The sequence below is a fragment of the Corvus moneduloides genome, chromosome 3 (genome assembly GCF_009650955.1).
Source record: "Corvus moneduloides isolate bCorMon1 chromosome 3, bCorMon1.pri, whole genome shotgun sequence".
Lineage (NCBI taxonomy): Eukaryota > Metazoa > Chordata > Aves > Passeriformes > Corvidae > Corvus > Corvus moneduloides.
Window position 1 is genome coordinate 50,634,590 of NC_045478.1, and position 26,765 is coordinate 50,661,354.

The 26,765-nt window shown below is 39.2% G+C and overlaps 1 protein-coding gene across 3 annotated transcripts in view; it reads right to left on the minus strand.

Annotated features, from left to right (window-relative positions):
- Positions 1-355: 355 nt before the first annotated feature.
- The window catches only part of HS3ST5 (heparan sulfate-glucosamine 3-sulfotransferase 5), a 200,752-nt gene continuing 174,342 nt past the window's right edge, over positions 356-26,765 (minus strand). For all 3 annotated transcript variants that reach the window (XM_032101521.1, XM_032101520.1, XM_032101522.1), the window contains exons 3-4: positions 7,777-7,915; positions 356-2,113 (exon numbers count right to left, since the gene is read on the minus strand). In XM_032101521.1, the coding sequence (XP_031957412.1) occupies positions 1,183-2,113; positions 7,777-7,883 (1,038 nt within the window). In that variant the 5' untranslated portion in view covers positions 7,884-7,915 and the 3' untranslated portion in view covers positions 356-1,182. The remainder of the gene's footprint in view (positions 2,114-7,776; positions 7,916-26,765) is intronic.

Sequence of the window (26,765 nt, forward strand, 5' to 3'; positions counted from 1 at the left end):
AATCTCCAAAACCTTTCTGCTAATTTTTTCTGTCTGTCTGTTATTTTGGTTTTAATGAGGGCTCTGCTTTTTTGATATACCTGGTTACAGCAGACTTTTACAGTCATGCTTTAGCCTCACAGGCAACAGAATTAATTTTAGCAAAGTGCCACAACAAAACAGCAACAATGTTCTTTGAGTTGAGCATTACACCAGATTCATAGAAGGATGAGCTTTTGAATAAACCCTGCTTGGCCACATGTATCAGTTTTCTCAACTGTCTATAAAGCAAGGTTACCTGAGCAAACCTCTCTCACACATACATATGATCTGTCTAAGCTAAGTGACCACAATGACATACATCAGGCAAAGATGAAAAGCCATTGCACATATAGGTAATTTTAATCCATTCCATTTTTAAATACCACAATAAATTTAATTTTCACAATAAATTAAATAGCCATATTCAGTTTACAAAATAGAATTACTTAGTGTGAAACCAGTATTTACAAACATTGTACACTATGTACACCATGTTTAGCTTTGTCGACACACAAGTATAGAAGAAAAAATTATTTGACCTTTTCTTGACACATGATTGACATGCTACAAGTGACACTATGGTCCATACCATAAAACAATAGTGCAAACTCACCACAGGAACTCTAAAACAATGTAGTTTGTATGAGATAAGATATTAATTTAAAATAATAAGAAAATAGTACTATTCACTCTCATTGTAAAAATTCAGCACTGTGTTTAAAGTGTCAGTATTCCTTTAGCAATACACATACCAAATATAGCCTCAAGATTATGCTTTCTCACAGCTTTACAGACTTTTGACAAGAATTTTTACGGCATAAACTAATGTTCTGCTTAGATCAATAAGTATCTCACATAAACACTTCACTAAGCAAGAGGAACACTGACCCTTTTAACAGTGTCTGACTTTGTTTCCCTAAATACCTCCTTTCCCTTTATTATTATATCTTAAAAGATGCAACTATATTGACAGTAAATTTATGTTAGTTACTACTCTGTAGAAAAAATCGATCCCACCGTATATTTGGTCACACACTGCATTATGTACACATATGCATGAAAAAGTTACTTTGCTAGCCATGTCTATGAAAAGTGCATATTTCAGCAGAGACATCTATCTCATGCCTCAGGTGCAACAGAAAGTGGTGTATGAAGTTTAGTTTAGGGCCAGTTAAATGTCCTCGCCGTGATCTGGTAAAATTTCTGATTAAAAGGATGGAAGAACTTGCGCAATTTGGTAATGACAGAGGTATCCACCTCTGGATGGATGCGTCCCTTGCTACCCGCCAGGCACTTGTTAAAGACAATGTTAAATCGCAAGCAGTAAAACCCTCTGGTGGCATTGAAGTATAAATTGTACTGACTTATCCTCGGAGGAAGATTTAGGAACTTCTCAACCAGCTGGAGTTCTGGTAGTGGGTCTGTGATGAGCCGGTCTCCATCCACGATATGAAACTGCTCGATTGGGAAGTATTTTAACCACCTCTCCAGATGTTTTGTGTAGATGCTGGTTCTCACTGCCTTGTACTTAGTGTTCACTTCGCAGGTATTAGGATCAATAGCCAGCTTCTCAAATTTGTAGTAAGTTTTGTTCTTTCTTTCCTTGCCTTCCAGCACCTGAGTGTAATCAGAAATAGCTCTTGTGGTAGGTTCCCTGACAATGATCAATAATTTGATAGATGAGTTCATTTTGTAAATCCTTTCAGGTACTTCCTCGGTGATAAAATACGCAGGGCTTTTCTCAATTGTTATTTGATGAGGGTAAGAAAAAGGCATTTTTTTCCGGTACCACTCAATTCCCTTGGCATAGTTTTCATCATTGTCAAAGAAGTGAATCTCTTGAGAAGCTTTGACCACTGCAGGGTGAAGGTTCAGCATCTCCAGTAGTGCTCGGGTGCCTCCTTTCCGCACCCCAATGATAATGGCCTTGGGAAGCTGCTGAACCAGATTGTGCAGTCGAATTTGTTCCTTGGTGGCATTGCCCTTTCGAAATTCATGGAGCAGACCTCGTTTGAACTGCAGGGCTCTCAATGGGATTTCGTCCTGGCCACGGGGTCCAAAACGACCATCGATGGGGCACAGGGGCTGTAGTCTGCAAGTAAAATAAGAGGTATTTGTAAAAAGAGGATATCTCTCAACACAAGTTTTATGTATAAGGGAATCATGCTCTTGGGAACATTTTTGAATGTAATGTGATGTGCCTGTTTTTCAACTTTTATTTATTCTGCAAGTGGTTAAATAATTCACAAATTTTTTATTATTTAGTCTGGTATTTTGCTCTGATTTAGCTGGGTAAATCCTAACTTCACCCCCCTGCTCTGTGCCAGCATAGGAACTGTGATTACTGTTCTTGGGTCTTGAACCTCACCTAAACCGGTGGTGGGATACTCTTTTTGGGTGGTCACCTACTGCTACAGGTGTCCTGAACAAATTGTGTCATCTCATCATTGTTGTCTTGATTTTAGTTTTGATTGGTTTTGTTTTATCAACAATCTTGTACACCATGAATTGGAAAATGATGAAATGGTTAACACAATTGACATCTATAATAGATGTCCACAATTTGGTCAATATCCCATCCACTGTGGACACACCCAAGGTTATTGACACGAGATGAACTACATGAGTATTAAAATAAGATGTGATAAGAAATTAGAGCTGTATTTTGAATCAAAAATTACATGTGTATTCTGATTAAAAAATTACTTATTCCTTCTTTTGCTTCCTTCTTTTTTCTTTTATTTTCTTTTTCTTCCTTTCTTATTTTCTCTACCCTTTTCTGGGATATGCTACCAGCATTGATGAGTCCTGAAGACTTCACAACAACACTACAAAATCGTGCTGATGGAGCTCGCTTGATAGCAGTCGTGAGTCACAGGATGGTGTAAGAGACGGTCCGAAGATCCCTCATCTGCCTCATGATCATCGCCGAGGACAGACTGAACACAGTCTGGCCTGGCCTGGCTGAGGTGGGATGTCTGTCAAGTGTTGCCTGCGGGTGTGCCCACTGGGAACTGGTACGCATTCCTGAGGAAAATTAGTGCAGGTCGCAATGGACTGCGCTGTTCTTGCTGCCCAGGTGGGAAGGACTGCGCTGAAGCAAAAAGGAATGACCTGTCCTGTACCTGTTTTCCCAAAGCAACGGGCCCCATAACAATGGCTGTAGATTTCTCCCACCTCTTGGCCAGCTGCCCCTCGCTTCTGAAAAGGACTATAAAGGGACTTTCTGAAATAACTGAGCTCGAGATCTCCCCATGGAAAGAAGACGGATCTATTGGCAGCAGACCACGAGGACTTCATCTCCTCTGTTGGTAGCTATTGCCCCCCTTTTTCTTCCTCTCTACTCTTTTACTTTGTGTTTCTTTCTCTCTTTCTCTCCTCTATTGCATTACTGTGTTGTGGGCACTTAATAAAGGTGCACTGTTATGATTAAAACTGAAATCTCTTTTGTCCTTTTACACTCTAAGATCTATAAAACGAACCATCATGATCCCCGCTCGTATTAGCGGATTGTGACATTAAACATTTTAAATTAAAAACTCATTATTTTGTGATGGGTTTGGCAGTTTTTATAGCATTCTAAGATGAATTATATTTGGTCAGTTTGATCTGAAAATCCAGTTCATTTAAGTAATCTCTTTCCCACACTTTTCCTATTCCAGCCTGAAGTCTTTCCTCTGCTTTCCATTGTGTTGATCCAGAGATGATTTTTTGAGTGAAGAACAAAAGGAATGAAAAACAGCTTTCTAGGCATCACCTTTCAATATTTCTCCTCCTCTTTGCAATATGTCCAGTGTTTTCTCTGCCAGTCAGAACCAGAAAGTCCAAGGTTCTAATTCAGATAAGATTAGCAAGGTAGAAAAAGAATGGCAAGAAGAATTTTTAAAAATACATTTATTGCATCATTACATCAATGATTTCCTTATAATCAATTTTGTATCCTCCCACCGAACCTCGTTTTGTGCCTTATTCTTTCTTCTTTCGCAACCCCCTTTTTCTACAATTCTTTTATATTCAGCTACAATTATTTCCCTTCTTTTCCACTTCTCTACTTCTTTGTTCTTTTATCTGATGCCACTGGATCCAATAAGTGGTTCAGTAAGAAAAATGTTAAAACTTTGCTCCTACAGAACCTTGAATAAACTCTCATCTCCACTCTCAAATCAGCACTTTGGACATTATACAGGCCAATATTTCACTGAAGATTAAATTGGTGTGTGCAGAGAGCTTCCAAGGTCCTAAAAAATATTATTACTAATTTTGTGGAGCCGTGCTCTCCAAAATTAAGGATATGTAAGAACAAAGGTTGCCTAGGCAATTTTAGTGTGAGCTTACTGTGCACATATATTATGATACAGTTCTTAAATTACACGGCTGCATGCTATTATTTTTCACAGGACCCCTGCCTTAGCCAGTATACCAGATGGGCAATGCTCATTAATAGCTGTTTAGGTATTCAGTATTTATTCTGGTTTCTCAGCATGTGGTCCCTCATTCATTTACTGTATATTATTCAAACCCCACTTTCAGGACATAATTATTTATTTCTTTGTGGGTTTTCCATCCATCACTGCTTGTTGGGGTCTCTAATTTGACACTGATGCTAGGACAATGGATGGTTGGGACAAAGTAAGTTTGATCCCCCTGGCTGACCTGCTAGCTGTTTCCTTGATTATCCAGATGCTGAGAGATATAACCTGTCCAGACAGAGCCAAAGAAACAATCCATATGACACTGCTTAGTTCAAATGAGCTCTAGCTAAGTCCTGAAGACTAATTAGAAAGTGTGATGAGAAATGGGTTCCTGTTATTTCTGTTCTCAAGTTTCTAGCTTCTTCCATCCCTTTGCTCTCTGCCATCTGAATAAGCCTGACTTGGTGGCAAAGACTGAATTATTGAAATGCTGATGCAAGCCTGCTCATATTAGGAAAAAAAAAAAAGGAAGAAATGTCTTAACACTGCTATAACTTGTGGTGTGGCTGGTGAGAGTCTTAATGTAACAGCAAGGTGGCAGTTAAAAGCACAGGAAACAGAAGCTGCGATTGCTGTCTCTGTTCTCTTCTCTCTCCTTCTGTGTATTTGTTATTTGTTTTCAAGCAATGAGGATTCCACAACAGCAGTTCCAGACCCATCTCAACTAATTTTATCTCTTGCTCAAAAAGGCAGCTAGCACTGCCTTCAGTGTAACACAACAGCTTGTCAAACAGGGTGGTTTCCTTTAAAAGTAAATAAATACTCAAGATATCCTCTAGCCTAAGGGAAAAGATTGGATGTTGTTAGAAGTTCGTCCTCAGCCTCTAGATTTCAGGTTTTTTTCTACTCTTTCCCCCTGCTTCTACTCTCTCTAAACAATAAAAAAGTAACTTTTAAAAAAGCTTGGCAGTGGTGGGTAAAAGGCAGATCCTCACAGTTTAATCCTAGATGTAACTATTTACTCTTATGTTGCAACATGCTAATATTCTTTATTGTCTGAGTCATTTTCCCATTAAATAACAATTCTTTACTAAGACAGAGTATATGGCACTTATTATATCACTGAGTTGCTCTCCCAAAACAGGTAATTTCTCAATTAAAACTCCACAATTACTCTTGAGAAAACCTGCCATAAAACAATTCATCTCTGGGAACTGTATTTCTGAAAAATTTCAAAACAGCTGAAGTAGGTCTGGGCAATCTTAATGAGCTGTCTCTCCAGATCCAGAATACTTGCTAATTTTCTTCCACAGTAGGAAAAGATTATAAGTCTGGTTCCAGCAGGAGTAGTTTGTAGCATAGAAATCAGGTGTGGAGACTCCTGGTAATGCTCCTGGTACTGAGTCAGGTAACTCAAAGACTAATCCAGATATTCTCGAAATTGCCACAGAATCTATTTGAGATTCCACATGTGAAGCAGATCCATGTACTCAGGAGCTGAAGGAAGGTGGCCTCCCCTGGAGGGAAGGGCTCATGCTATCAGACTTTATGACTCAATGAATCAGATAAGCTAGTGGTAATTTCCCTTTGGGCCTAGGAAAACTCAAGACACTGCCATTGGGGAGCCTAATCTGAGGCTATTAAGCATGAGCCATCCCCAGCTCTCTTGTTCAAATTAAATCAGCATAAATTAAGCATAAATGAATCTGGATTTCTTCCTGAACAATTAGTTATTCCAAAGTCTGTTGAAGCCTCTCAGCATCCTTTTACTGACAGATTCAACAACAATGAGGCAGAAGAATATTTCTAGTTAATTCATCTGTGTCTTGTCCTTTCTGGTACCTCTTTCTCTCTTTATTTCATAACAAGTCCATACACAGGACTTTTTAGCAGTGTGGTATGCTTCACACTAGGTAAAGCAAGAGAACAAAACTGAATTTTACTGCCATTGGCAACACTATGTATGAAACCAGCAGAATTCACTGCCACAGGAGGTCAACGAGTCAAATACTGTGGCGAGATAATTTTATAGCCATCAGTAAATTCTGTAGATGTGCAAGCATAGATAATAGCAGAAGGTTAATTAGATTTCATGCCTCCAGGCATAAAATATACTTTTGCAGGGACCAGTAAGGATTTCTGCCTCCATTTACAGAATCATATTAGTTTCACTGAAGTTTCTACTTCTGAAGTATCAGACATGATTTGAACACCAGGGGAAAGAAGATATAAGTTCCAGGGCTTAATTTGTAATGCACTTCATCCTAGCTGAGTACATGGTCTCCTTCTTCTTCTGGAGTGGATTTGAGGAGTTGAAGAAGGCACCCAGTGACCAGTGATGGAGCCCACCATTACCTAGCAATGGACAGTAGGTCTTCACTTTCCAAGCACTGTATAGTCACACAGCATTGTGTTACAATTTTGAAATCAACTAATACATTGCATAATTTAAAAGAAGGACATGAATATACCATTAAAACTTGCAAGTGTCTACCAGCTTCTGGAAATCCTATAGTCTTTTTTTCATTCATTCTTTTGAAACAGATTTTTTTTTTTTTTTTTTGTGTTGTGCCTTTGTGGAGCAGCTTCCACAGCAATCCCAGGCCATTTCAAAGCTGACAGAAACAGCAGTGTCAGTGCAGGTAGCACTACTGTAGCACTGTCAAAAACTGGTCAAAACTCAGCCTGGTCAGAAGTGCCAAAAGCTCTTTGATTTTCTCTGCTGTACTTTCTGCCATTCTCCAGGAAATCATTTACAGAGAAAACCCACTTATTTAGCACATTCGGCTACAGAAAATACCAGCTAATTAACATAGTTAAAATTCTCAAACCCTGAAGCAATCTTTCAAATGAAATAGTATTCAAAACTTGACGAGCTGCTCTGCAGGCTCATACTTTATTTTAACTACCACTGTAGCACATTAATTGCTTGCTCACAAATTCAGAAAAGGAGATGTATAAATACATCATAGCTGTTTTGCTGAAACTAGAGGTCAACACAGATGTACACAGGCAAAATGAGCTACTGTAATGACGTTTTTACTGGATGCTGGTTTATTTCTTCACTGAAAACAAATGTCAGTGTGCTCAGAATACAAATGGACACACAGAAGAACTTTGACAGAGATGACTGTGACTGTTTTCCTACTCTCTTCTCCAAAGGGTAGGAATAAGTAATGAAAACCACTATTAAAATGGCAGTCTTTCTGTCTTTCTATATGTGAGTAGACACTAAAAAAAACAAAACCAAAAACCAAAGAATTAAAGAAATCAGACCCTTGAAGCAAAGACTCAGACAATCTTAGCCCATTGTAAATAAGAGAGTAGCTACTTCATGACTTACCTATCCAAACTCCCAACTCTGGCAACTAGATATAGGAGACTTCCAATAGCAAGGCTGCCTAGCACAAAGAGCTTCTGTCTCAGCAACGCCTGCTGTTTGAATAGCATGGCCCTCCATCAATCTTCAGGACTTCTTCAGTCTGCAGAAACAAGAACACATAAAACACTCACCAGAAAGCAATATGCAGGGTAATGTTTAATCAGGTGTTGCAGCTGATTAAGCCACACTTGCAAAATTTTTGCAAAACTGCAAAATAAGTAGTTAAAGTTCTTTTGTTTGCTACTGTTTTTCTGTCCCACATGGCAATGTATCTGGGGTAGGATAGTAATTTTGGAAGTGACAGTTCAGCTGCACCCACCATTGCCAAGGCTGCTGGATAGCCAAAATGTAGGTCTTGTAGAAGCTCATATTGTAATAGGACACTTTGTTAGGTAAATATGTTTAGATTTTAAGCCTTTCGGAATCAGACAGAGCTAGATTTCAACAGAGGTTTAAGTGCTCTGATGTCAAGTAAGGCAGCAATAACCAGGAGCTAGACTTGCAGGTCCTGTGTACAGTTTATGGAGGCACGTTTACTGTGTCTCTATGATTATTAGAGTGCATGCTGGAGAGAAATCTAAAAAAGATGTCCTGATCCATGCCAGCAAGTATTTATGACAGACTGAGAAGCAGGTATCTGGGGTGGGCACAATAATGATTTTTTTGCATCAGTGTATTCTATAAGCTGTGTCTGTGCTGGGCATCAGCTTAGTCTGTTCTCTGGAGAACCACTTAAGCTCCTCACCTGCCTGACACCAGCCTTGATTGTCACCTCAAGAACTGATGGGACACAAACTGTCATCCTTGAAACAAGCGTGCCTACATCCCCAGTTTTTAGCAATACCAAAGCATATATTTAAATTTCTTTTTCTGATGTTCTCCAGAGACCTTATAAATCCCATAAATGAACATTGCTTCAAATACTATAGTTATGAGGCAGACAGAAGTAAATACATGACCTTATGCCAAGAGAATTTAACCAGGAGGTTCCTAGGGAAGGTGGAAGCGAATGCTGAATAAAACTGTTTGTCTTTAGTTTGACCCTTCCTCAGACATTACATTTGTGTCTGGACTACAGATCGCTTTAGGAGACTCAGAGCTGGATTTCTAATACATTCTTACATGAACTGAGAAGCAAGATCAGTCCCTGCTTTCAGAGCACAATCAAAGATTACATGGTTCTCTATTCTGTACCAGTTTTGAACTTTCTTGTAGATATAAGGAGAAATAAGTTCCAGTCCTTTCACCGGCTCAGGATAAGTAAAGCCATACCGTCTACACTAAAAGAATGCTTTCATCACCAAACGGATCCTCTTGATAACAAAAATCATAAATATAAAGTGTAATTGCCTGAACTACTGATCCAGAGTCTCACTCCCTCTATCAAGGAATGTTTACTCGATTATGGAGTAGTTTGAACAACTTTTTTTCCTAAATTTTGGCTGCACTTATTTTGAACAATTTTTGATGTCAAGTTTCTTATGTTTAACTACAGCAAAGCTTCTTTTGCAGCACATTTTATTCTTTTTCAGCCTTAGGATTTACATCAAGCAAGACTGGGATAGATTATTTATAAGCATGTATCTATATACAGAGGCAGAATTGTTGGGAGAGTGAAAGGTTTGACTGGCCACTGCTAACAGAGACTACAAATATTTCTTTGTCATGCCCACGCTGTTAAACTTTTGGCCCAGAAAGCTCTCTTAAGAATCCGGGATGCAGTCAGGGAGATAATACAAGCTGGAAACCATTCCCAGCAGGCAGCACTCATGTAACCTGCCTGCCCCAGTGCTGACTGGGTTTAAAGGCGCAGATGCAGGTCACTCCATACTGGTTCTCTTCAAGCATTGTTGAATAGCCATTCTGAAGCACATTTATTTTACTGCTATAGAGAAAGCCTTTCTAATTTCAGCCCACCATCTCTTGATAAAAGAGCCATGCAGTGCTGAAGGTCTGAGTCTGACTTGGTCTCTAAAACACTTCCGATACAATAATAATAGTAGTAACTCCTTATACAGCCAGGTCATAGCTCAGGATAACCTATCATACAGGATAACTTTTCACACAATATATATTGCTTTTTACACAGATAAGGGCAACTCTATAATAAGAATTCTTAGATAAGATCTTTATTGCAACAAGAATAATATAAAGCACAGAGTAAAAGGAGTTTGCAATGTAAATACAGAGACAGAAGAAGTATAACTATCCTTTAAAAAATAAATGAGGAGAGGAAGTACAGAGAGATTAAGTGATTTGCTCAAGGTCACAGAGAAAACCTGTAGCACCAGTGAGATTCAGTCTGAAATAATTCCTTTCTAGAGCTTTAATTACATGATAAACTTTTGCCTTTTTGCAATATACTTTTCTTTTTCAATAAAAATCATGAATAAATGAGGAATTCTCTACATTGAGCAAGGCAGAAAAGATGTAGCCAAAGGTGAAATATTAAGAAAAATGCACAGGTATTATATCTCTGTGTTGATATGTTACTGTCAACTACTCTTTTAACTATTTGATTAAAAAGGATGAAAGAGAAGGACATGATGATGGTGATGATAATGATGATGATTAAAAGAGATGAAAGGGAAGGACGTGAAGATGATGACGATAAATTTTCATAGGTTCCAAGTTTTAAATCTTTCAGTTTTTCTCCGTCTAAATGAAAGTTTCACTTCAATGCTACAACAATTGGTTCTGAACTTCATCTCTCAGAAAACATATACATATGCAGCCCTCTACACTTGAAACTAAAGTGCTTTCCATGTGTTCTCCTTTACACAGGCTCTTGGACCCACTTCATATCTGCCTGCAAGCCTTAGTGAGGCTGTGGAGGTCATCAGGCCAAAACAAAATCAAATTAATGACAAGCTGTTTCCTGAAATACATTCCACAAGGCCTCCTGACCTCAGTATTAATGTTTGAAATGAGACTCAGTACAAAAACACCAACCAACCAAACCACAAAACAAACACAAACCAAGCAAATCAACCAATCAAAAAAAAGCCCAAACCCAAACCAGTTCCAGTTTTATGTGTGGGTGTACCTAAGTACAGAAAACTTTCCACAGAATGTCAAGTATTAAGTATACACTAGAAATGTAAGGATGACATTATTTATTTGTTTGTTTCATTTTTGTTCTCACTTTTAGGATCTAATTTAAAGGCCATGAAGGAGTTTTATTCCAGAGAGGTGGTCTCAATAACACTTTCCCTGGATTCTAATATTTTCCTGGAAAAAAATGTGAAGAAATAATATCTTGACTCCAGAAAAGGCTACATCTTGCAATGGATGTATTGAGATAGCTCTATGTGCCAGAGGAGAGGACCGAAAAAACATTTCTATTTAAGACACAGGGTTAGTGCAAACAGAATGTGATTAAGGTGAAGGTCCCTAAGGCAAAAATGTTGCTGGAGACTAACATGGCAAAACTTAAATGAAATGGAAAGAAGAAATGAAAAGGAAGTAATTAAAATTCTGGGACATAAGGTGCACAAAGTTTTCTGTAAGGAACATATACTTTTAAACTTAACAAGAAGCTGGAAGACAAGATAAAATGAAATCCAAAGTGACAAGATTTTTAGCAGTTATTTGAGGAAAATAAGGATGTTTTAATTTTTTTTTCTGTCTTTTAGGGACAAGAGCTGAACTGGCACAAAACCTGCCGACCAGTAGGAGGAGGGTTGGGATAAAGCTGCAGGCAGAACTTTCCCAATAGCTGAATGCTGAATGTGGAACCTCCCACCAAAAGAGATGACAGCACACTGCTGCAGAGCTCCAGCAGGCTTACATCAGGAATATCTGTCTTGGACAATTTAGTTAAATATGCATACAGGAGAGCTTGTTCCTGGCTATCCAAGAGAGTCACAATGCACAAAGAGCAATACAAATAATTGAATGTATGATTTCTAGAAATGTGTGCAACATCATGTATGTTTAAAAAAATGTAATTTGTGTAAATTAAATGTAAAATGTGCTTTGTGATTTCAGATGTACATCTGATCTGAATTGTTAGACTGACATGGTACAGTTCAAAAAAGAAGCATGAGAAAGTAACCTTACCAGTGTATTGATGTGAGTGCCTCATTTAACCCCTTTCTCTGCATTCCCATCTTTGCTGGTGAGAGGATTAGGGTTATTGAGTGAATTGCCAAGAGAAGACAGTACAACTGTGTAGAATTCTGATGATAACACCAACTGAAAAGTAGATGGATTGTTCCTGACAAGATGAAGGGATTACGGATAAAGGTAGATAGTGGGTATGCTGGACAAATAATGTAAATTGTTTGTGAACTGTTGTAAAGGTTAGTTTTTGGTTCAAGTTAGGTCAAAGTCAAATGAGTAGGAGAAAACAGAAAAAGAAGCATACTAATAATGATGGCATTACTGATAAAAATCTGAATTATGCAGAAGCACAGAAAAGAGAATCTGCTGCTATAATCACTTATTCCAAATAAACAGAAAATGAAACAAGAAGATTGCCAGGAACTTGTTTGAAAATGCTCAAAGGGAAATTTTTGATCACATGAAGCAGAGATGAGAAGACGCTATAGATAAATGAATAGCATGTGGTTGATTATGGATGGAAGCATAAGAAACAACAACAATATCCTTTCCTTGGAAAACAGGCTGAAGAGACACAGTCCTGATAGAGTGATGTGATTAATCAAAATGAAGTACAAAACAAAGGAAATATGCACAAAGGAGGCTGGGAAAAGAATAAATAGGAGGTGGTTTTTATTAGTAGAATTTATCACTTGACATGTTTCTTTTTTTATTTTTCACACCAGCAGGGGTCATCTGTTGACCAACAAATATTTGTTGTCATACACTGCAGAAAAATCTTTGAGTTTATGCGGGATTTAAATACAGTGATAGAAAACAAGTCAGGGAACTTATCACTGGGCACATTTGTGTTATGTCTCTTGAATGGTAACTACAGTTTCTTCCATTTTTCACTGTCACTAAAATTCATACATATCAAGCAATTAAGACTTTTTCTGGGCAATGAAATCACATGGTATTTGGGCAAGGAGGGAATCTATCCCCAAAATTGTGTGCATTCTCATCAGTTCATGATCTTAGTCATGGTCTGCCTGGAATATCCAGTCATGCTACTGCTCCTGCTTCTCCTCCAGGTCCTCCGCACTCCATTTTTTCTGTCTCACCGCTGAGGAAGGCCTGGGCTAGTGGCAAGGAAAAGATAGAGTGCTGCTGTACTTTTTCCCCAGCAGCCTGTGCTTCAGTGGCTTCCTTAATTGCAACAGTACTATTGCACCACATGAACTGTATTAAAGAAATAGAATGATCATGATAAAGCATAACATGATTTTTCATTAGAGAGAGGATTTTTCATTCCTAATAGCATTGAATGGTCTAAGAAGAGACAAAATTCTTCTCTTTTTTGACACAGTAAAATGAAATGGGTAATGGGAACTGAAAGATTTGAAAATAACATCTTTTTTAGGGAATGGTAAAGTGCTGACCCTGCAGAAAAGGAACTTGGATTTTTTTTAAATTATTTTCCATAATGATTCATATTTCAATATAAAAAAGAAATTTAATTCTTATGAGTAATCACAGTTTTCAATTTTTTTCTCTGTAGCATAAGACTGAGATGGGATGAAATAAGATTAATGCATGACACTTGCTCAATTCAGGTTTCAAAGGAAGAAAAGAAGGAAATATAACACGGAACAAGTTCACAGATTCATGTAAGTGGTCCTGTGTACCAGACATGTCATTTTCTCCTCATGCCACATATCGACTGAAAGAGTGGAGAAGAAAATGTCAGCAAAGCTGACGGAAAACAATAAATAATGCAGATAAACTCAAACATAAAGATTTCCTATAGTGTTATACCACAGCTGTGACAATAACCTAAAAATACTCTGGTTTTTTGCCTGCTATTGTAGAGTTTTGAGATTTAGGACTACTTTTAACCTGCCCTTGAAGCCAGTTCTTTGTAAAGAAGTCGTAAAAGTCTTTCTCCAGAAAAGCTGCTAGACTCTGAGACCACCCACAAAATCAGCATCTGTATGTGGATGCCAGGTAAGAAAACATATGCTCATTTTTCAGAAGTTAGCACTCAATCAGTGCTGAAAGAGTATTTGTGACTCATAATCTCCCATTGGAACTGGCTTGGGTGTATAGCCAGATACCTGTGTTCTCTCGAGTCTATAGAGTGGTAATGACCATTTATTTAGTCCACTGCCCACAGGACATTTCACTCCAGACACACTATATCTCTAGGAAGCTGCTGTGTCAAGTGACAACAGTACAGAAGGCCACAACCAGCTCTTTATCACATTCCGTTCTCAGCCTGACCCTTTTTTAATTTTTTTTGCTTCTCACTGAAAGACACAGAGCAATATGGTGTTGGGGAGAGAGAAACAACTCAAAAGCTTGCTATTGACTTTGTAGTGCCCTGTGCCAAACAGATCTGCTGCCAGATTGTCAGAGTCGTTAGGAATCTCGGGTGCTGTGGTGCCCTTGAGGTCTCAGACACATCTGCTTAGGAAAACTGCATTATTGCATCTGAGCTGGCAAGGCAGGCGGCCACGTTCTGCGGAATGATGACTGGGTTGCCATGATCCAGGCTTAGCTACAGCACTCCAGGAACATTTCCAAGCATATAGACCTTAATAGGACTACATTAGTCCAAAATACAGATGCCTGTCTCCTTGCCAGCATCCTGAGTATATTACCCTGCACTGCTCTTCATAGAGCATCAGATTAATCTGATAGGGTTGGCCCTTTTCTGTGGATTAATGGTATTTCCCCAGCTACTTCCCTCCTTTTCTTCTGAAATGATCACCTTCTTGAAATTATCACCTTCCTTGTCTGCTCCATTTCTCAAGAATGGTGGAGCTGGTGACACTAAGACAGAAAACCTGTGGAAATGCAACTCTGGTTGTAGAGAGATTAAAATAGATACTAATTTCAGAGTCTTCAAAAGACAATACCAGCCTTGTTTCTTCAAGCTGGCACTACAATAACTGCAACCAAAAATAGTAATAATACAGGAAAAACAAAGTTGAGGAACAAAATTCAGTGAAATGGAAGAGAGGGAAACAATGACTGCAAAAGTCAAAAGAGAAATCATAAAGGGAGTCCAACAGCAGGATCGTGTTAGGAATAAGCAGTTTGTTTTTCAGCTCTGGGAAAGACTTAGCGAAGAAGATTATGAATCTTCTGAGCAAAAGGTAAGCAGGTAGATATCCAGAGCTTTCTTCTTTTGTCCTTCATTTAGGGCACAGTCTTTGTCATGAACAGTTTCACTGTGTTGAGCAGGATAAGAAGGCAGAGTGAAATTGCTTAATATGATTTAGTGTGAAATAAAATTACCTTTTTTCACATACTAGTAATTTTTAAATGTTCTTCTCCACTACTTAGAATCATGTCCACAGACTATTGCTCCTTTTTTTTCTTGGAAAAACTATCCTTTCTCAAATAATATCATGTCTGAAATAAGACATATGAAAGGCTGTTTGGAGGTTCCTTAATTAATTGAAACTGGCAGATAATTTAAATTAAATTTCTCTTAGATATTAGGCAAAATCTATGTGGCCTTCTGCAGCTGCTTGCAGCTCTGTTTTCTTGTGACTTCCCTTCAGAAAAGTAGAAAAACTGAATTAAATGCAGAATGTTACTAGGAGTCAAAAGCATTAACAAGAAAATGAACAGCAAAAACTTAGAGCTGCAAGTATATTTTGATGGTACTCTGCATTTACAGCAAATTTATCTGACTAGATTTTTGCTCCTGGTTTTTACTCCCCACTGAGAAAAAACACCATTGTATGGGAGCACCCCCCCATCCCTCTGTGCAGCTCTCTCTTGCCCTACATATCTTTATATAGTACACTTACTCATCTCTTTTCTCTTATCCAAACTCACATTCTAAACTATCCCGTTGCTGCTGAATAGACATCACACTGTCTAATACGGAGCACCTACATTTGTTCTGATCAGTAGCATCTCTTTCTTTTACTCAGACCTTGAATCTGAAATGTGATCAGCTCAGACTGCTCTCTGTTATCTTGTATGCAGGCTAAATTTCATAACTTCTTTATCATAAATGCCCCAAAGATTCAGTCTGTTCCACACCTGTGTAAGTCTAACATTTTCCCATGTGTTCCCTTCACCACTTTATCCCAACTACTGCAGTGGTCTTTTCTCTGCCCTTGACCAAAACAACTGTGCTTCATTTATATCCATTCTGAACGATGCTGCAAAGGGCAGTCTTCCAGTCCAGCTCTCTGAATACACCACTTCTGTCTAGGCACAATGTTGCCACCTTCCTATTTTCTCTGTCACACCTTTCTGTATATTTCTGTGTCTGCATATCCCATGGGGATTCTGCTGGGAGAACACGGAGAAACGGAATTTAAGAACTTGGCCCCAGAGACCTTTAAGTTATTTCTCAGAATGCAAAATCTCAGTGCTTCCACCGTAAGTCCTGGCCAAGACACTTCCCTTAGAAGTGCTGCCTATTTTAATGTGGAAATCTAAGTGAAAACATTAATGACAGCTTAGACAAGAACTTGTTAGTGTGCCTCAGTGAGAGAGGCAGACCTATTAACAGCTTCCTCTGAAAATGAAAGAGCTGGGATTTTCTGCTGTGCACGTGTTCTAAAGGCCGACATTACACTGGTGTATTGACCTGAGTGACAGCTCACAGCCCCCATTTGGGTGGAAAAGAAAGGGGAAACAAGGAGACACAGCTGTTACAGTGTTATGGTGTTACAGAGCTGCCCAGTGCTGGAGAGGTCCCCATAAATGAGCTGCCTGGTCACTAAGCATTCCTCTTGTCCTGGCACAGCCCATTCATTCACCCTGCTCCCCCTGGGCAGCCTGAGCTGTAGAAATAACTGCTGTCTTGGGTCTGTGTTCACTCACTTACATGTACCCAGAGACTGGCAAATATGCCTGCTTCATGGTTTTAAATTCTAAAAAAAAGGAACATAAAAAGCCAACTGAAACATCTTTGCATGTGTTTTACTGGTAGGTCTCTGAGTCAAGCAAATGCCAGCAGAGAGGTGTGTGTTCCTGATCCTTGCTGGCAGACACACCTGGAAAATTACTGAAGGGCTGCTCCTCTGCTGGCATGAGATGCCTCCTCTCTCTGTCTCTTTCTGAGCAACTTTTTAGAGAATGCTTTTTAGTGTACTATTCATGGTCCTCATACTGATTTCATGCTAATGCAGCTTGATGGGCTTGGTGAACTTAATCTAACGTGGGCTCCATTGAATAGGCTCTAATCCTTTCTCTGTGGGCACTTGTGACTTAGGATCACTTTTCTGGAGATGTACTTTTTAAAATTAATTTAAACTTTTTTCCCTGACCTATCACAATGACAGTAACCTCGTGGACTGGCCATATTTATGGATATAAACATATTTTGCCTGCATGGTAAGATATGCTAGAAATGCTGCCACTAGAAGACGCTGTCGCTTGTTTCCCATACAGTTACTGGTGACTCAGTGAAAGAGACAGAGACATGGATCTAACTAGATGGAAAACTCATGTAGTTTATCCAGGAACTTGAAACAACTGGCCTATGCAGTTAACGTTTGTTATGGTCATTAGTTAAGGTATTCTTGTTCTGGCTTTTGTCCTGAAGCTCATTTACAGAACCTACAACCTGATACCTTTGAGGATCAAGGGCTGGCTGCAGCCCCAACCCCAACTATTTAGTCCAAATATGGAAAACTGTAAAATATGCTGCACAATTCAAAATGTCTTGGTTGGGTGACAATTAAACACAGAATATACCAGAATTTTGTTTAATTGTCTGTGAAACATACAAAACACTTCCCCGTGCTCTAGAATACCTTGTATTTAAAGCAACTGCCATATAAGTACACAATAAAGTTAAACTAGTCCTGTTTGTCCATGAAAACATAGGTCCTACAGAGTCCTGCTTACAAATTGTATAGCTATCAGAGTGAGTGACATCTTATGAATGTCTCAACAGATGGAAGAGTTGATCTAATAATGAAGAAAACAATACTCACAAATAATTTATTTGTCATTTGGTGGAAGAAAAGCAGAGTGAATAATTTATTTGGTCAATATTATTCAATCATCAATAGAACTGGTAGAATAATTTATAAATTTACTTATGAATAATTTATTCATCAATTGATGGCAGGAGGAAATTAATGAAGTAAAAAATATTCAGATAACACTCAACAGGCTATCAGAGGCAGGCAGTACAGGCAGGGAGGAACTGGGAGTACGGATCCCTTCTGTCAGACTCAGAGCACGGGGGATCATCAAAGGGCAGCTGCCCCTCAGTCGCTTCTGTACCTTGCTGATAGTAGTGACCTTCTTTCTCGTTTACCCACCCAGGACAACAGATCTGCAGAGGTGCCCTGAGAGCACTGTGTGGTTTCTTTAGGTCTTTGATGATGGTGGGAAGCTGTGTGGAAATTCCTGCTCTGGTGTTCCGCCGGCTTCTGCTGTGGCGGCTCAGGCCAGATGCTGCTTGCTCTGACATATGGCAGCAGAGGCTGGGGGCCCTCTCAGCCTCCCAGTAGCTCAAATCTTGTCATGCAGCTGAGAAATGTGCTGGGCTCTGCTTGTGTACTCAGAGTAAGAGACAGAGGGTTTCACTCAGGAAGCCACAGGACACTGTTCTCTGTTTTTAGTCAAAAAATTAAAACTCCAAGGCATTTTATAGAAAAAAAATCTTGGTTGTGTAACTGAACTGTGTTGTGCCAGAAAATAAGTTACAAATTGCTGACATACAGAGTTGAAAATAACCCTTTTGCTCACCATGTCTCTTTAGAATACAACTTCACATGGCTGTGACCATCAAAATAATTTCAAGGCAAATCTTACCTGTGTAATTTTTAGATTTCTTTAACTTAGAAACATCTTTCCAATGTGGCTGTGGGTGGGGGAGGTTTCATTCTATATAATTCATCCAGAAACACCTCACTACTTTCCGATAGCATTCACTAGTTTGCTCTGAGTTTGCTCTGCTGTCATTGAATAAATCCCTTAGAAATCCAGTCTGAACATTAACCAACAGCCACAACAGAATAATTTTAATACAAATCATCTGGAAGTGGCTTTTGTTGTGTTATAATCTCACATTGCAATAGCTTTCATAAAAATATAAATATAAAGTAGACATAAGGAAGTAGAAGGTTTTTTTTTCTGTTTTCAATGTACTAAGTTTAATGGCAGATATATATGCAGTTTGGGATGAGAGCAGATGCCCTTTATGAATAGACTAAGTGGAGGAATCAGCTGGTTTATGTTCTCCTCTCAACTCTCACCAGGATTTTTCCACTCTGTTCCTTTGTTAGCTATAAACTGTAAGCACTGAAAATCAAAAAATGAGGGAAAGTTTATGAATTATACACAGTCACAGAGTTTATTAGTGCTCCATGCTCATTCTCTTGGGAGACACAGAAGGAAGAGCTTTGAGCAATTTCCAAATTTTCAAATGTGTTCTCCATGTCTTTATCTCATTTAGTTTTTTGATATGGTGCATAAATTATTTATTGGGACTACCATTATTTTGTTAGCTTGTGTTGTCCTCTGGCGCCATATCTGCACAATGATATTCATTTTGCATTTGCAATGACTAAACTTAAAAGAAATCAGTTCATTCTTCCTTTATTCAGCTCTCATTCTGCAAAATGACGTGGGAAGGACTGAGATGTGGACAGAATTTCATTTTGACCTTGAATCCAAATTACTGTTTTCATCCTGCCATTTCACAAGAAGTTGTAAATAAAGTTAATTTAAGAAATATTTCTATTTTCCTCTCTGTCTCTCTGTCTCTCTCTCTCTCTTGTGGAAGAAGGAATAGGAGATAAATTCTTCCACATCATAAATTCACCAGGAAGATTTCCCTTTAACAATATATACAGGTAGCTTTACACATAAAAGAATGTGATAATGGACTGGAGCCAGATCATAGCTTAGTCTGATGGAAAACTTTATCCTCACTGTTCGATACAAAGCAGACTCAATTATACCGGTTCAAAATAATTTTACCTCTGCTGGAAAGAACCACTGCTGTGCACCCCTTTCCTGCCCCTCCTCAGGGCTCTGTGACTGAAGTCCTCTAGCAAAAAAAAGGAAGGTGTTCTAGTGGGAGTGGGCTTGTGGTCATTTCTGTCCAGCTGTGGCTCACCTTATGCAAAGACGACCTGGTGATATCTGGTTAATAGTCCCAGTCTGTGAGGTGGTAACCACACTGAACAGCTGGCTGGGAGACACTGTGATGGAGCTGCCTTTGCTTCAGGGCAGTGGCACATCCCCACCTGAGGCCCCTGTCAGGATGGAGGATGGATGACTGTGCCACAACTCCTTCCCCTGTGCTGACAGCCACTCAGGCAAAAAATTTTTTCCAGCCCTCTCTGCAACAGGCTCCATTTTCTGCAAATCCAAGATCACAGCCTAGAATAAGGAAACAACATTACAGCATTACCTAAAATTATTTTGCTAGTGTCAGCTATGGATTAATTCACTGATTTTTTTCAAACTTCTGTCCTATCTGCAGGTTCACTTTAGTCCTTCAGTCTTTGAGGATGCTTCTCTCATGATGCTAAAAACATTCCTGCTGCTAACTAGCCACCTTATTTTTTTCTAACTATATTTGTGGGGTTTGTGTGCATTAATATACTAATGTCTTGTATTATTTTCTTGAGCAATTCTCATTCTTGAGAATGGCAGGCACTTTTACTCTTTTGTGTTTGATTAAACTTAATGCATTTAGTAGTTCTGTGGTACAGATCACAACTGAGAATCCAAGCAGGTGTGATGATGTCCGTGTCCATGTTATTATCAACAGAACCAGACTTCTAGAGAGTGCAGAATGAGATAAAGCACCTCTTACCTCCAAGTTAATGGTCCTAATGCTGTCTATTTAATAGTTGCCTAACAGACTGTGGTTGTAGACATGTCTTTATGTTGTATTAGGTGACATAATGAAGTCACTAAATTCTGTTTTATAAAACACATATATGTAGTAGGTAAAAAAGGCACCATGGAGTTGAAGTTTAATATATGCAGAGAACCTTGTTTTCCACTGTCACACATGCTTCCGTCCTTCCCCTTTGTGTTGGTAGAAGTATTTTTTTTGCCTCTGACAGGTGCTGTTTCAGTGCCCTCCCCAGCTAAACCTACCTGCAGAAAACAGGCCAAAATAGTATCAGCAGCAGCAGGTTTATCAAACTACCCCATATCATTCTCATGGTCCTGCTGTGACTCCTGGAGCAAAGCATTTAGGCAAGTACAGGTGTCCTGCTGATTCCCTGCCATGGGGTGGCTGCTCCCTGCTGCTCTCTCCTTCTACCCAGCTTCCTGTTGATAGGAAGCCTGTCCTGTAGAGCAGGTGTGAGACTCCTGCCCAATCCACCCACATTCCTGGGCTACCAGGGACAAGCCATACAGCTGGTAAGACTCAGTGAGAGGACATTTCCCTGCACCTGCCCACCTTGAGGGCCTGTGCTATCTATATATGAAGGTCGTGGATTTGTGCATGGACCCTTAGGCTAGTACTGCAAAAAAGCTGGCACTAAGCATCATTCTGGCTAGTGTACCCCAAAAGGTGCCATTCCACATCAGTTTACACAGTGCCCATCTTCAGGCTGTATTCACACTGCTGTGTGAATAACAGGGAAGACTAAAAAGAAACAGGCACTCCATGTACATTCTCAGTTCTCATCCTAAATGCTCACAGCTCTGTTGGAGAAACCATATACATGAATGTGTTTGTACCTTTTGATGCATCAGGCAAAAAAAGAAAAAAAGAAAAAAAAAATCTCTTTTATCTCTAGGAATGCTAACAGTTTCTGTCCATCTATGAACATAACAAATACTTGCTTTGAAATTAAGTCTGTGAGCTGAATATTAATGAAATACTAAAAAATGGCTAGCATTTAGTCTGCAGTGTAAATGTGAAACAAAGAAAAATTAAACCATCCCCCCAGTGAGAGACTTCTCTGCACAGGGCCAAGCATCCTGCTCCTTCTAAGGTCACTGAAGGGGCCAGCCCTGGCACATGGAGCCTCTGTAAATGTTCTATCTGCTGTTGCAGCCTCTGTAAAGATATAAATGTTACACAGCAAGGACAGCTGCTGGCCTTATCCCTTGAACATACAGGAGATAATGCAATTGAGTTTGCTCTTGGCCAAGGAAGGTCTGGCTCAATGCTTTAGATAGAAATGTGGATGAGAGGTTTGACACCAATTTAACACCTAGAATTCTAGAGTAGGCTCTAGCCTCTATCTTGCTGCATTCCTACAGATTTCCCTGCAGTGCCCCAGCGTCCAAGCCTTGATGGCTGCAATGCTGTGAGAATGCTGCAGCCTCTCCTGCTTATAAATGTCTCTCAGGTTGCAACTTTGAAAAGACAAACTCATTCCACTGACAACTTCTTCCTTTGTTCAGGATTACCATTTTCTTCCACCAAAGCCTTCCCTTGCCAGTCAACAGGAGTAATGGAGCTGAGACCTCTGCTGTGACTCACAGTGCTTTAAGCTGTACCAAATATCTGCCTTATAGGAAGGCAGATCTGTTTCAAATTCCCATAGAAGAACAATACTATTATTATTGCTAATTAATAGTAGGCAAGGACACAAACCCATTCCAGATCAAATTAAGTTCCAGTCAAAAAAGTCAGCTGTGATTTCTAATTGATTGCATTTTAAAATCAATCAGTCGGGTTATGTATGTTTTTTTCACAAGATTCAACAGCTTATTAGTGCTTGTCTTTTTAGGGGGACTGAAATTCAAGCAGGACTGTGCAGCTTTCTTTTTTTTAAATGGCATTGACTTTTTAAATAGAAGATACATTTTAATTAAAATTTTACAGTGAGGTTTGTCAAGATCATGTTCCTCTGGAAGTTTATTATGAAACTATGTGGAAAAAAGATGCTCTATGTGCTTACTCTCTCCCAAAAGGCCAGATGGAGTTAAAATGAACCTCTGCGCCTGCTAGCATATACAGACCCCATGGGCCTCCTAAATTCCTGCTCAGCCAAGGCTGCTTCACACCGAGAAAAGAAAATATCATCACCTCTCTTCATAATGGCAGATTAAGTTTTCCCTGGTTCCCCCTCTTTGAGAATCAGGCTCCAACATAACATTTATGGGTGCTAAAGAGCCAAGAGGGTTGGTGAAGTTTTAAAGCAATAACATCCGCACTCCAGTCAAATGGGGCATGATACAGTTGAGTTTTTTCATTCCCATCCCTTCTGTGTGTTATATTAATAGTTTAATTTAGTGCTTCTGGCTTTCCTCTTGCCCATCTTTCAGAGAATTGTTGAATAGCTGTTATCTGCAATTGGCTATGAACAATCAGAATTAGGAGGAGGGACAGTCTATGGAGCACCTTGATTCAGACTGTGACATTTAAACTCTTGGGAAGTTACAATAGTGTAACTAATGATATTGGAGTTAAATCTTTGATGCTACAGGGGAAAGCTGTTAGAAAAGTCTAAGTCTCCAAATTCCTGGGCTCTGGGTAGATCATGACTGCATTTCAAAAGGAGGTTAGTAAGGAAAGAATGTAATGTGGACTAAGCACTCTGTACTATGAAGGATGAATGAAGGAATCCCAAATGATAACGATCATGGATCAATGGAAGTCAATACAATGTGACATACAAAAGCCATGCAGGTAAACATGTCACTGAGTGAACCTTTGGAAAAACAGGTCAATATTGAGTCAATATTTCATCTATATGGAATAACCATAAAAATGATGGGGTTCAGTATCAGAATACAAAAATTTTGGTTAAAGACACATTATATTAGTAAAGAAACCCCAAACAAACAAGTCTACATTTCACTGAGACTGAAAAATCACATTTATGTCTTGGGCAGAACCAATATCAAACCCTTCGGGACTTGAATGGAAAGAGTGTCTTACACTGGTGTGTACAATAACAGAGAGGTCACATTACCTGGGACCCGGGACAGATGTCCCTGTCTACAATGTACATTATTTTTTCCTGTCATTATTTTTCATGTTGCCAAAGCACAGTTAAAGCTGCTGGAGAATCAATGTATATGTCCTTCTTGCTATTTCCTTTTAAATAGGAGGAAGGGCAGAAACTGGCTGTGTTGTGTTATGTTCCAGTGTTCCTAACCAGCTGACCTGTCTCTGCTGTGAGTTGAAGGCCATGCTCCTGAGGGACACTACAGTACAGACATTCTGTAACTTCAGTGCTTCAGTGTAGCTCCGAGACTGACCCTCCACAATGTGATTTTCCTCTCTGAAGAGCATACTTGTCAGTCAATAATTGCTCTTCTCAATCCTTTCTTTTAGGAGAAGTGGAAAACTCATTATATTCTTCTTGCACTCTCTATGTTTTCTTTAACTAAATTATATTCGCCACTCTAAAAGACCTATTGATTAATTTAATAGATCTTTTGCTCCTTCTACAGATTAACACCTTACTTTTTATCTTACTTTTTTGCATTCTTCACTTCAGTCTATTTAAGCACTCTGAAAGCTTTATAGCATTTTTTAAACTCTTCATTCTTTTGTCCCTTATGTATCACCCTGGGCAGGGGTGAAATCACACAAGCACTCAGCAACTACCAGCCACAAACAAGCCCCTTCCCCCCCTAGAGGGGTGTCTGATGCAAAGATGACAAGTGCCAAAAGCTCTTGTCACTCAGAAAACTGACATCAGGATCCCTGGGCTAAAAGTTTGACTCCAAACCCCAATGGGGCTGAATAGGAATACATAAAATTTTCCTTTCTTCTTTAGCAGAAAAAATTCTGACTCCGTTTAGCTCTCATCTCTGCTTTGGCTATAGCCTTGGGAAGTCAGTCTGGGCGTGAAGCTGCAACAAAACCTGAGGACTTTCAGCAGAGGCAAGAGGAAGACAACTAATATATGAGAGTGATAATGTGTTGAGTGCAGTGTTGGGGTAGGAAAAGCAGGATGCAGTGCATAACGATACAAGTATCACCTCAGTCAGTGCCCTTAATGTCAAAAGCCTCACCAAACAATTTCACAGAGACAGAAATCTTGCTTCAGGGCCACATTCTGGAAAGTCACTTTGCTCCAGATATTAGTCTTAAACCATGACCTCTCAGTGTGCGCTCTTCCCATTGAACTGAATATTTAAGCTTTCTCACAAATTTCCCATCTGCATAGAGCAATTTGTTTGTTGATGCATAGACATGATTGACATAATTCGACAATCTGGCTTATTAGCTCTCTTTGTAACTATGTAAAACACTGACAGTGATTATCCCAGTTGACTGAGGACATGCTTCCTGTGACACCGTAAACAAATGTAGCAAAGGAGGCTTTTTTCCAAATGATTGCTCCAACCCCCTAATGAGACAGCTAACTTATTTCATCAGGGTTGCACTACACCAAGTGTCTTAATGAATCCCCCAGCCACAGAGCTCCGTTTCCTGAGCCTGAGGTACAGCAGCTAGAATTGTATGCCTATGAACTTTTCTCCTGTCTTCAGCTGCATGCTGCATTATAACGGACCTATTTATTATACTGCCTGCAAAAAGACATTTATTTGAAAAAAAAAAAGTATTTCGGAGACTTAGTTTCAAAACCTACCAAACTCCTTAGAGGAGTGCTTCTTCCTATAAATCACTGCCTCTTAATGGAAAGAACATGATGAAAGAATGAGTAATGGTAGGTAAAAAAAATAAGGATAAATCAACCTGATCATTAACCTGCTCGAACAGTAAATTCTCTGTGCTCTGAAGGCCAGGATTTAAGACAGTTCCTCTAAATCAAAGGATTCTTATGAATCCTGTTCTGCAGCTCCCTTCTATAAGTTATGTTTGTGTAGTCAATGACCATGTGTAGGGGATGTTTCTCAGGTGTTCATAAATATCAGCACTGATTTATTTGGAGAAAATAACACATGGTGTTCCCAGGGAAAAAATCATTACTTTAGTTTTGGTGCATCTAATTACAATAAGTCTATCATACTCACAATCTCCCCTAACTATCCAGGGAATTGATGGAGTTTAACAATGAAGAAGAGAGTGCTCCAGTGTCCAATTAAGGTTTTCTTTGAGGATTAATAAATCATGTCTCATCAGCCCCACTGACCCAGAGGTATTAATCTTCACCTTATCACTCTAATCCTAAAGCAAAATTCTGCAGATCAAGAGTAGCAGAATGGTTAAGTTAATTGTTCCATTAGGCTGATGAAGTCTTTATACCCATATCCAATAATACACTATTCTCTGAGCGTGTTTAGATGCTCTGTTACAGAGCAGAAAACAAACAGCAAAAACATCTGCCACAGCTATTTGGAATAGGTGACCAGTAGCTTGGACTCTGCTCCATACTCAGCTCTTTTGCTATAACTGGGCTGCATTCACATAGTGGAACTGAGAAGATGAGAAACAGTCAAGAGAGGTTTTAGCACATCTAAATGCTGTTGCAAAAGGAAATGAATTATGTAGTCAATAATGGAAAGAAGACTTAACAGTTATCTGCCCTGTAAACAATACCCTTGATTAGAAGACATAAAAAATACTATTTAAGGGCAAGGATCCAGATATTTCACTGCAAAGAGTTTTTCTCACTGACAAGTCTACAGTAATCATGGAGAGTGTGGCAAATTGAGTTAAAATATGCTCCTAAGCACTACAATAAATTAGAAATCACATTTTAACTTGTTTCCAGCCTACATTTATTTGCTCTTGTTTCTAAGTAATCAGGCAGGTTAAATTCTTTTGGCATGAACACTCACAAAAAGCACTGAGCTTACATTAAAAATCCATTTCATAACCATTGCTTTTCAAACAGTTCCTTCTCCTGATCTGTGTTAAGCAGGAAAGAAAATGGCAATTGATACCTTTCAGGGTCACATACTTCTGTGCCACTGAACAAAGGGAGAGAGAGGGAGAGACATGGGATCAAAGCCAGAATAATTTCATGGGGGAAAGGAAAGAGAGCTGGATTTCTAAAGGCTTTTGAATGCGT